This window comes from Triticum dicoccoides, chromosome 1A (genome assembly GCF_002162155.2).
Source record: "Triticum dicoccoides isolate Atlit2015 ecotype Zavitan chromosome 1A, WEW_v2.0, whole genome shotgun sequence".
In the NCBI taxonomy this organism is placed as follows: domain Eukaryota; kingdom Viridiplantae; phylum Streptophyta; class Magnoliopsida; order Poales; family Poaceae; genus Triticum; species Triticum dicoccoides.
Genome location: NC_041380.1, coordinates 400,279,542 through 400,291,693, shown reverse-complemented (window position 1 = coordinate 400,291,693; position 12,152 = coordinate 400,279,542). Strand labels below are relative to the sequence as shown.

At 47.7% G+C, this 12,152-nt stretch overlaps 1 protein-coding gene across 1 annotated transcript; it reads left to right on the top strand.

Moving 5' to 3' along the window:
• Positions 1-9,751: 9,751 nt before the first annotated feature.
• Positions 9,752-11,631, top strand: LOC119294623 (phospholipase A1-Ibeta2, chloroplastic-like). The gene has a single exon (XM_037572873.1). It carries the CDS (start codon positions 9,823-9,825, stop codon positions 11,440-11,442), a length of 1,620 nt encoding a protein of 539 aa, XP_037428770.1. The 5' UTR covers positions 9,752-9,822; the 3' UTR covers positions 11,443-11,631.
• Positions 11,632-12,152: the final 521 nt, after the last annotated feature.

The window sequence follows — 12,152 nt, the reverse complement described above, 5'->3', positions numbered from 1 at the left end:
TTGAAAAAGTTCAAAATGGATCAAGCAAAGAAAGGATTCTTGCCTATGTTACAAGGTGTGAAATTGAGTAAGACTCAAAGTCCGACCAATGCAAAAGATAGAGAGAAAATGAAAGATGTTCCCTATGCTTCATCCATACGCTCTATCATGTATGCAATGCTGTGTACCAGACCTGATGTGTGTCTTGCTATAAGTCTAGCAGGGAGGTACCAAAGTAATCCAGGAGTGGATCACTGGACAGCGGTCAAGAACATCCTGAAATACCTGAAAATGACTAAGGATATGTTTCTCATATATGGAGGTGACAAAGAGCTCATCGTAAATGGTTACGTTGATGCAAGCTTTGACACTGATCAGGACGATTCTAAATCGCAAACCGGATATGTGTTTACATTAAACGGTGCAGCAGTTAGTTGGTGCAGTTCTAAACAAAGCATTGTGGCAGGATCTACATGTGAAGCGGAGTACATAGCTGCTTCGGAAGCAGCAAACGAAGGAGTCTGGATGAAGGAGTTCATATCCGATCTAGGTGTCATACCTAGTGCATCGAGTCCAATGAAAATCTTTTGTGACAATACTGGTGCAATTGCCTTGGCAAAGGAATCCAGATTTCACAAGAGAACCAAGGACATCAAGAGACGCTTCAATTCCATCCGGGATCTAGTCCAGGTGGGAGACATAGAGATTTGCAAGATACAGACGGATCTGAATGTAGCAGACCCGTTAACTAAGCCTCTTCCATGAGCAAAACATGATCAGCACCAAAGCTCCATGGGTGTTAGAATCATTACTGTGTAATCTAGATTATTGACTCTAGTGCAAGTGGGAGACTGAAGGAAATATGCCCTAGAGGCAATAATAATGTTATTATTTTATTTCCTTATATCATGATAAATGTTTATTATTCATGCTAGAATTGTATTATCCGGAAACATAATACTTGTGTGAATACATAGACAAACCAAACGTCACTAGTATGCCTCTACTTGACTAGCTCGTTAATCGAAGATGGTTATGTTTCCTAACCATAGACATGTGTTGTCATTTGATTAATGGGATCACATCATTAGGAGAATGATGTGATTAACATGACCCATTCCATTAGCTTAGCACCCGATCGTTTAGTATGTTGCTATTGCTTTCTTCATGACTTATACATGTTCCTATGACTATGATATTATGCAACTCCCGTTTACCGGAGGAACACTTTGTGTGCTACCAAACGTCACAACGTAACTGGGTGATTATAAAGGAGCTCTACAGGTGTCTCCAAAGGTGAATGTTGGGTTGGCGTGTTTCGAGATTAGGATTTGTCACTCCGATTGTCGGAGAGGTATGTCTGGGCCCTCTCAGTAATGCACATCACATAAGCCTTGCAAGCATTACAACTAATGAGTTAGTTGCGAGATGATGTATTACAAAACGAGTAAAGAGACTTTCCAGTAACGAGATTGAACTAGGTATTGAGATACCGACGATCAAATCTCGGGCAAGTAACATACCGATGACAAAGGGAGCAACGTATGTTGTTATGCGGTCTGACCGATAAAGATCTTCGTAGAATATGTAGGAGCCAATATGAGCATCCAGGTTCCGCTATTGGTTATTGACCGGAGACGTGTCTCGATCATGTCTACATTGTTCTCGAACTCGTAGGGTCCGCACGCTTAAGGTTTCGATGACAGTTATATTATGAGTTTATGAGTTTTGATGTACCGAAGTTAGTTCGGAGTCCCGGATGTGATCACGGACATGAAGAGGAGTCTCGAAATGGCCGAGACATAAAGATTGATATATTGGATGGCTATATTCGGACACCGGAAGTGTTCTGGGTGATTTCGGAGAAAACCGGAGAGCCGGAGGGTTACCGGAACCCCCCCGGGAGAAGTAATGGGCCTTAGTGGAGAGAGAGAGGGGCAGCCAAAGGTGGGCCGCCTGCCTCCGCCCCCTGGTCCGAATTGGACTAGGAGAGGGGGGGGGGCGCCCCCCTTTCCTTCTCCCTCCCCACTTCTTTCCCCCTCCTAGTAGGGGCCGGCCGGCCTCCTCCCCTTACTCCTTTATATACGGGGGCAGGGGGCGCCCCTAGACACACAAGTTGATCCACGTGATCATATTCTTAGCCGTGTGCGGTGCCCCCTTCCACCAGAATCCTCGATAATATTGTAGCGGTGCTTAGGCGAAGCCCTGCCACGGTAGTACATCAAGATCGTCACCACGCCGTCATGCTGACGGAACTCTTCCCCGACACTTTGCTGGATCAGAGTCCGGGGATCGTCATCGAGCTGAACGTGTGCTAAAACTCGGAGGTGCCGTAGTTTCGGTGCTTGATCGGTCGAGCCGTGAAGACGTACGACTACATCAACCGCGTTGTGCTAACGCTTCCGTTGTCGATCTACAAGGGTACGTAGATCACACTCTCCCCTCTCGTTGCTATGCATCACCATGATCTTGCGTGTGCGTAGGAATTTTTTTGAAATTACTACGTTCCCCAACAGCTCCTTCCTTCCTTCTCCTTCTCCCTTCCTTTTTTCCTAGTAGGACTCCACACTTTGGGCGCGCCCTCCTCCTCCCTCCATCCTTTATATACGTGGCCAGGGGGCACCCCATAGACACACAAGTTGATCATTTATCCCTTAGCCGTGTGCGGTGCCCCCTCCACCATAATCCACCTCGGTCATATCATCGTAGTGCTTAGGCGAAGCCCTGCGACGGTAGCATCATCATCACCGTCATCACACCGTCGTGCTGACGAAGCTCTCCCTCGACACTCAGCTGGATCGAGAGTTCGTGGGACATCACCGAGCTGAACGTGTGCAGATCGCGGAGGTGCCGTACTTTCGGTACTAGGATCGGTCGACCGTGAAGATGTACGACTACATCAACCGCGTTATCATAACGCTTCCGCTTATGGTCTACGAGGGTACTGGACAACACTCTTCCCCTCTCGTTGCTATGCATCACCATGATCTTGCGTGTGCGTAGGAAAATTTTGAAATTACTATGTTACCCAACACTCCATCGTCACCGGCTTGACACCTTGATCGCCATAGTAGCGTCGTCGTCATCTCGCCAACTATTGCTTCTACAACTCTCGCTAATGCATAGTGATAAAGTAAAGCAATTACATGGCATTTGCATTTCATAAAATAAAGCGACAACCATATAAGGCTCCTGCCAGTTGCCGATAACTTCTACAAAACATGATCATCTCATACAATAACGTATATCACATCATGTCTTGACCATATCACATCACAACATGCCCTGCAAAACAAATTAGACGTCCTCTACTTTGTTGTTGCAAGTTTTGCGTGGCTGCTACGGGCTTCTAGTAAGAACTGTTCTTACCTACGCATCAAAACCACAACGGTGATTTATCAAGTTTGCTATTTTAACCTTCAACAAGGACCGACCGCAGTCAAATTCGATTCAACTAAAGTTGGAGAAACAGACACCCGCCAGCCACCTTTATGCAAAACTAGTTGCATGTCTGTCGGTGGAACCGGTCTCATGAACGTGGTCATGTAAGGTTGGTCGGGGCCGCTTCATCCAACAATACCGCCAAATCATAATAAGACATTGGTGGTAAGCAGTATGACTATGATCGCCCACAACTCTTTGTGTTCTACTTGTGCATATCATCTACGCATAGACCTGGCTCGGATGCCACTGTTGGGGAACGTAGCATGCAATTTAAAAATATTTCCTACGCTCACGCAAGATCTATCTAGGAGATGCATAGCAACGAGAGGGGGAGAGTGTGTCCACGTACCCTTGTAGACCAAAAGCGGAAGCGTTTAACAATGCGGTTGATGTAGTCGAACTTCTTCTCGTTCCGACCGATCAAGCACCGAACGTACGACACCTCCGAGTTTTGCACGCGTTCAGCTTGATAACGTCCCTCGAACTCTTGATCTAGCAAAGTGTCGAGGGAGAGTTCCGTCAGCATGATGGCGTGGTGACGGTGATGGTGAAGTGATCCGCGCAGGGCTTCGCCTAAGCACTACGTGAATATGACAGGAGGCGTAAACTGTGAAGGGGGGCGCCACACATGGCTAACAATATCTATTGTGTGTTCTAGCGCTGCCACCCCCTGCCCACACACATATATATATATAGGTTGGAGGGGAGGAGAGGCAACCAAGGGGGCGCCCCAAGTAGGAGGAATCCTACTTGGGGTCCTCCCAATTCGGCCTCCCCCCTTTCCTATTCCTACTCGGAGTAGGAAGGGAAGAGGGGGAAGGGGGAATCCTATTCCTTTTTTCCTTTCCTTCTTCCCCTTCCCTTCTCCAATTTGGCCAGCCCATATGTGTGGGGGGGGGGCACCAGCCACTTTGTGGCTGGTGTGTTTCCCCTCTTGGCCCATTAGGCCCATATAGCTTGCCGGGGGTTGTCCAGAACACCTTCTGGTGACCCAATACGTACCCGGTACCCCCAGAACATTTCCGGTGTCCGAATACTATCGTCCTATATATGAATCTTTACCTCTCGACCATTTAGAGACTCCTCGTCATGTCTGTGATCTCATCTGGGACTCCAAATAACATTCGGTCACCAAATCACATAACTCATATAATACAAAATCGTAATCGAACGCTAAGCGTGCGGACCCTACGGGTTCGAGAACTATGTAGACATGACCGAGACACCTCTTCAGCCAATAACCAATAGCGGAACCTGGATGCTCATATTGGTTCCTACATATTCTATGAAGATCTTTGTCGGTCAAACCGTAATGACAATATACGTTATTCCCTTTATCATCGGTATGTTTCTTGCCCGAGATTCGATCGTTGGTATCTTCATACCTAGTTCAATCTCGTTACCGGCAAGTCTCTTTACTCGTTCTGTAATGCGTCATCCCGCAACTAACTCATTAGTCACATTGCTTGCAAGGCTTATTATGATGTGCATTACCGAGAGGGCCCAGAGATACCTCTCCGATACTCGGAGTGACAAATCCTAATCTCGATCTATGCCAACCCAACAAACACCTTCGGAGATACCTGTAGAGCATCTTTATAATCACCCAGTTACGTTGTGACGTTTGATAGCACACAAGGTATTCCTCCGGTATTCGGGAGTTGCATAATCTCATAGTCAAAGGAATATGTATAAGTCATGAAGAAAGCAATAGCAATAAAACTTAACGATCATTATGCTAAGCTAACGAATGGGTCTTGTCCATCACATCATTCTCCTAATGATGTGATCACGTTCATCAAATGACAACACATGTCTATGGTTAGGAAACTTAACCATCTTTGATTAACGCGTTAGTCTAGTAGAGGTTTACTAGGGACACGGTGTTTTGTCTATGTATTCACACATGTATCAAGTTTCTGGTTAATACAATTCTAGCATGAATAATAAACATTTATCATGATATAAGGAAATATAAAATAACAACTTTATTATTGCCTCTAGGGCATATTTCCTTCACGTAGGCGCTCGAACATAAGTCTGTTTCCTCCGTTTTACGGTACGCCAGACTCCTTTCGATAAAAAAAACCCTGTTTCGACCGTACACGGTCGAACAAAAGGTTGTTTCCTTAATTTTGCGGTACTTCAGACCCCATTTCGACTGTTTCGTCCAAGCTGGTTGGCTCCCGATGAACATGACACATTCTGTTGCCTCCCGATGAACACGACGTTGTTTCTCCGTTTCGACCTAACCGGTTGGCTGCCGATGAATAAGACGTTGTTGTTGTTGTGTGTTATCTCTCCATGTACACGAGCCCTGGTCGTACATATGTGCGAGTACTCATTTGAGACCCCACCTATATGTACGTACGTGGCCGTATTTTTTTATCATGTGGCTATAGGTGCGTGTACACGGTTTAGATGGGACTGCCTGAACTGCTACGTCGAGGACTCTATATGACACGTGCCGCTACTTACTCGGCCAAGGTTCATCTTTGCAGAGAGACCGACCGACCAGTATATACGCACACATTTGCGACAAGACGGACAATGCTACATATGCTTCGACCGGGTGGGTCCCAACTGTCAGGAAGGATAAGGAGGCACTTCCTTGCGTGCGAAGATATAACTGTTGGGTTTCAGCTATCACGGGAGGAATCATTTTTATTTTCACGAAACAAGGCACTTCCTTGCATGCGAAGATGTAGCTGATGGGTCCATATTTTACCTTAATTCTCTTTTACAGTAAAGGCAACACCACTATATTTGTGCTTGTTTATGTTGATGGTATAATTGTTGCTAGTTTCAGATGCCACTACCTGTCTGCTTAAGGACCTAAAGCTGAAGTTTGTCGTGAAGGACTTGGCAAATCTTCAATACTTCCTATGTATAGAGGTCAAGCAGGTAAAGGATGGTATACTTCTCACACAGAAAAAAATACACCAGTGAAATACTCAGGAGAGTAGGATTGCAAAATTGCAAACCCGTGAGTACACCAATCTCAACTTCAGAAAAACATACAGTTGAGAGTGGAGACGCACTTGGACCAGAGTTTGCTACAAATTACAGAATTGTTCTAGGTGCATTACAATATTTAACTCTTACATGTCTTGATATCTCCTATTATGTAAACAAAGTATGTTAATATTTGCATGCACCTAGCATCACTCATTGGACTGCAGTTAAGAGAACTTTGAGGTATCTAAAGTTCTCATAAGGACTTGGACTTCTGATTGTCAACCCTCCATCTATGCTTGTCACTGTCTACTCTGATGCAGGTTGGGCAGGGTGTGCTGATGATAGAAGATCCATAGGTGGATTTGCTATGTTTCTGAGAACAAATCTTGTATCATGGAGTGTAAGAAAACAGACTACTCTCTCAAGGTCAAGCATCAAGGTTGAGTACAAAGCTTTGGCAAATGCTATAGCTAAAGTATTGTGGATTCAGACTTTGATCTATGAACTTGAAATCAAGGCTCCAGAGGCTGCGAGATTATGGTGTGATAATATTGGTGTAAGTTATCTATTAGTTAATCATGTTTTTCATGCACACACAAAACATATTGAAATTAATTTCCACTTTATCAGAGAAAGAGTAGCTCGAAAATTACTTGACATAAGGTTCATTTCATCTGGAGATCAGTTGGCCGATGGTTTCACAAAACCTCTCACAATGAGAAGGTTGGTTAACTTCAAGTACAATCTCAATCTTGGAAAAGTTCCATAGAGCATAGATTGAGAGGGAGTGTTAGACAAGTTAGAGATAGAGCCATTTAAACCTCTTTGTATCCATATCTCTATGTTTTGTTTCCCCCCAGACACATCGTTAGTGATAGTCCCAACATGTACGCTACTGCAGGCTTTCACCCAACATATATAAACACCACACGCGGCCCTACGGGGTACTCACGCTTCCCAACCTAATTTTATAGTCATCATTGGAAAGTTACCATGAACGTGCTCGTGGACACCTTGGCTTCCTACCTATAGCTGCTCATTGTCGGGATGGCAACCCCCTCGGCTTCGCCTTCGCGGGCGACTTCATGCTTCCCATCTTCTTGGCTTGTTGTTGCTTGGCACTTGCAAAGCAACGGAATAACCAATGCATGCTACGTGCTTCAACTCTAGCCTATGATGCTTCCTCCAACATGAGATCTCCGTCGGCGTTGGCGAAACCAAACCCTAGCGGTTGAGCGAGTGCGCGATGTGGTGTGGTGTGGGTTGGGTGCGGTGTAACGCATCTTGTGGTGCGACCAAGACCAGAGCATGTGTGGTGTGGACTAGGCGCGGGTGCAAGCCAGGTCTAGTATGCTGGTCTGATTTGATACACTACAAATACCAGGTGATAAAAAACTAGAGAAAATGAAAACTATAAACATGGCGCATCTAGTCTGCTCCAAAATTGGGGAAAACACTAAAAATGTGGTAATATGTGGCATGAACTTTGCTTCGACACACCCCCGAGAAAAGTTTATGGATTTTGATGCAGATTAAATATGAAGATTAGAAGGTATCCCTTCAATCAAAAAGGATAATATAGTCAACCAATGTATTCAATACGTTTGATGTGGAGGATAATATGGTGATAACTTTTTAAAGTAACTTTAATATTCGTGCAAACTTTCAAAGGGGGTGTACCAAAGTAAAACTTATGTGGCACAAAGTTCACCTAAATGGGGTATAAATTGAGAATTTTTGCTAGATGGGGTAAGATATGTTACAAACCTGATATATTTAGAGGATGGGAAGGCCGGAGCTAGCATGGTGCTTCACGATGACCTCGGCAACATCATTTATTCATCTTGCAGGGAACTCTTTGCTTGCCGAGATGCCCTTGAAGCAGAAATATGTGCATGCATGGAGGGGTTATCTCTAGCTATTCAAAGAATGGATCTCCTCAACGATGAACATGTTGAATGAGAATGGAACAGACAGATCGGTCTATGCGTCTTTGGTGGCAGAGAGCAAGCATCTAAAGTCTCTTCGTATGACTTATATTGCTCATATCAACCATCGTCAAAATTTAGTTAATGATTTCTTATCAAATTTTGCAAGAACTGGAAGTAAAACTGTAGTTTGGTTGGGCTCTGGTCTCCCAGAAGTCATTGCTTTATGCAAAGAGGATTGTACGGTTGATGCTCGAGTAATATGAGTTTTTACCCGCAATGAATAAATAAATAACTCTTTCTAAAAATATTGAAGATGTGAAGTCCTTTAATAACGCCTCTTGCATCACCCGCAAAAAAAAATGCCTCTTGCATCCTTTCCAGTTGTTTGTATTGACTTTGTTTCTCTCAATCAAACACTGTTCCTTTTTAAATCGTAGATCAAACACCGTTCCTTCTTCTCAATAGATGAGACGCCGCTGCTGTTCCTGCACAATCGCCTAACAGTCTTTTTAGATGTAATAAATTTATTATCATTGGGCCACAAAACACAAGTGCATATGAACGAAACGCGTCCTAGAAAAAAAGTGGTATCCGGCTCTGCTGGTATCCCCAGAGAAAGAACATCCGTGCTGTAACTGACACGTGCACCATGAGTTTGAGTTGATGCATCATCCCTTTGTGTGAACAGTTCAGTCAGGTTCACTGAATTGCGGCCTGGCCGGTGGAAGCAGCTTATTTCTGCACGTGCGCCAACTAGTGCTTCGTACTACTACGTACTAATAGCGCTGAACTACTGATCTTTCTCGAAAAATAAAAAGATGTACATTACGATCTTTAACCGAACTGTTAGAAGAAAACGGAGAAGAATAATGATGACACTTCGTTTTAGAGTATAGACTAAGACTCTTACTTAGATTTCAGTCGTGCAAGACATCTACTTAGACATGTGTTAGAAAATCAAATCAAGAATTCAGGATCAGAGCAAGTAGAAAGGGCCGACAAGAGATCCACCCCCATTTAGTTTTGCCTCACGCCTTTTATTAGTAATGGAATTTTGGGAACCACAATTGATTTCATATTTTTGATAGCTTAGCAAGTTGACCGCTTGGTGTAGGAACTGTAATTGATTTCGTTTTAGAATAATAACCGTAATTCACTTTTTTTTCACGCTGTATAAATCCAAATACTCACATGCAATCAATTCTATAAATACATGTACGCACATGTTACCTCTATGAGCATATGTTTCACCACAAAGAATCTAGTCATCTGAACTACGCTTAGTTCAGAACTGCACTTGATTTTGGTAACCTGATTCAGACCCAAAAGAAAGCACAACGCGTGACGACTACACGTGATGCACATTTTGCGCGCGCCCCTTGCCTAGCTATAAACCACCGCACTTGCACTTGACATGCTTGTGCACACGCTAGCGATTGCCACCTTCGAACCACTCCACGTCGACGAATTTGGCGCACCGGCGCCCGCGCGCTTTTTTGCTTTTCCGGCCATGTCCGCCGCGGCAGCTATCGCGGCACCGCCGCGCCACAGCCGGCCGTCGCCTCTCAAACCAAACGCAACGGCGATGGCCATCACCACCAAGCCTAACGCCGTCTGTACAAAGACGCACCTCGCCAACCTCGACCGCCTCCTCCTCCGCCCGCCGCCGCTCCCGCTCCCAGTCCGGCCTAAGAAGGCGCTCGCCGACGAGCCCGGCGGGGGCGACAGGGAGGAGACCACCACCGACTCCGACGAACGCAAAGGCCGCCGGGGCGGTCTCCTCAACGCGCTGAACCTGTCCACGTTCCTGCCGTTCACAGGGAGGCCCGCCACGGACGAGATGTCCCCGCGTAGCCTGGCACAAATGCAGCGGCTCCTCACGCTCTCGCCGCGGCCCTCGCCCAGGGGCTCCATCGCCGCCGAATGGCGACGTTACCACGGTGAGGGCGCGTGGAAGGGCCTGGTCGACCCGCTCGACCAGAACCTCCGCCGCGAGGTTTTGCGATACGGCGACTTCGTGCAGGCCGCCTACACGGCGTTCCACTCCATGCCGTCGTCGCCGTCGCACGGCCGCGGCCAGCATCGCGCGCTCGTGCTACCGGACCGGTCGTACCGGCCGACGCGCAGCCTGTTTGCCACGTCTTCCTTGACAATCCCGCCGTGGGTGCAGCGGCGGTCAGCGCCCAAGTGGCTGACACAGCGTACCAGCTTCGCCGGCTACGTCGCCGTCTGCGACAACGAGCGCGAGGTTCGGCGCATGGGCCGTCGCGACATCGTCATTGTGCTGCGCGGCACCGCCACGTGCCCTGAGTGGGCAGAGAACCTCCGCACCGGCCTCGTGCCAGTGTCGGACGACGATGACGGCGACGACGCCACGGCGGCGCAGAACGTGCCCAAGGTGGCGAAGGGGTTCCTCAGCCTGTACAAGACGGCCGGCGACCACGTGCCCAGCCTGTCGGACGCCATTGTGGAGGAGGTGAGGCGGCTGATCGAGGTGTACAAGGGCGAGGAGCTCAGCATCACGGTGGTTGGCCACAGCCTCGGCGCATCTTTGGCCCTCCTCGCCGCCGACGAGCTAAGCGCGTGCCTGGCCGCTGATGCGGCGAGTAACAGCACCGCTGCAGATGATCATCAGCCGCCGCCCGTCTCCGTGGTTTCCTTCGGCGGCCCGAAGACAGGCAACCGCGCGTTCGCGGACCGGCTACAGCACGAGCGGGGCGTGAACGTGCTGCGCGTGGTGAACGCCGGCGACGTGGTGACGCGCGTCCCCGGGCTCGTGAAACCGACGACGATGGCCGAAGGATACGTGCACGCGGGTGGCGCGGAGCTGACGCTGGACAGCCGCGACTCGCCGTGCTTGCGCCCGGACGCCGGCCCGGCCTGCTGCCACGACCTGGAGGCCTACCTGCACCTGCTGGACGGGTTCATGGGCTCCGGCCGGCCGTTCCGCGCCGACGCGAGTCGCAGCGTGGCGGGGCTACTGGTTTACCAGCGGACCAGCGTGAAGCGTGCCTACGTGGAGCGCGCGAGGGTGCTCGGGTTCGAGCCGGCGGCCATGCCAAGGGCCGCCACGGCCAACGGCGCTGGCACTGCTGATGGACAGTACGGCTTCCTGGCCAGTCCCTCGTGACGTTGATCAGTCGCATGCATGTAGTGTACTCTGGGTATCTGCAGTGCACGTGTCCTGACGTGCAAACTTGTGTACTGGACGAGAGAGGCATATGTCTCTCCCCGTATCATGCAGCATGCTCGTTCGACATGAACAATCTATTTCGTGTTGTTTTGTTCAGAAGAATCTAGTACTTGGTAAATTTGTTACACGTATATCATGAAGTAATACACATATCAATATAGATTTTCTTCTTTTTCAGAAGACTTTACGCAAGGAACCTCAAAGTTAACCGTAAAGTGTGAAAACAGACTAGTGTTGATATAAGGGGACAATTTAGATGTGAGCTGTTGCGGCCTTGTACCCCGCCCGGAGGCATTACAACCATGAAGTAATACACTTTGGGCATCTGCAATAATACAATAATAAAATGAAAATTATGTGGGGTGCATTGTGCGCTGATAGCCAAGAGCCAGTGGCAAAGCTACGTAAGGGCAAAATTGTGCCATGGCCGGCCCAACTCAGAACAAAGACAATGCAAAGTATAAGCCTCACTAAGCCATTTCAAAAAAATTGGGTGATATTCTTTAGACTGGCTCTCTCTGCTCTTAGTTTGTAGCTCCACCACTGCCAGCAAGGCGACGTGTCAATGGCCATCTAATCCAGTGGGCACTGGACAAGGGTTGCCTCGACGCTATGCATGGTGGATTAACGAATTGGCTGATGATGTG

What these genes read in the sequence shown, in the direction of transcription:
- LOC119294623 (XM_037572873.1), top strand. Translation starts at nt 9,823, where the DNA reads ATGTCCGCCGCGGCAGCTATCGCGGCACCGCCGCGCCACAGCCGGCCG.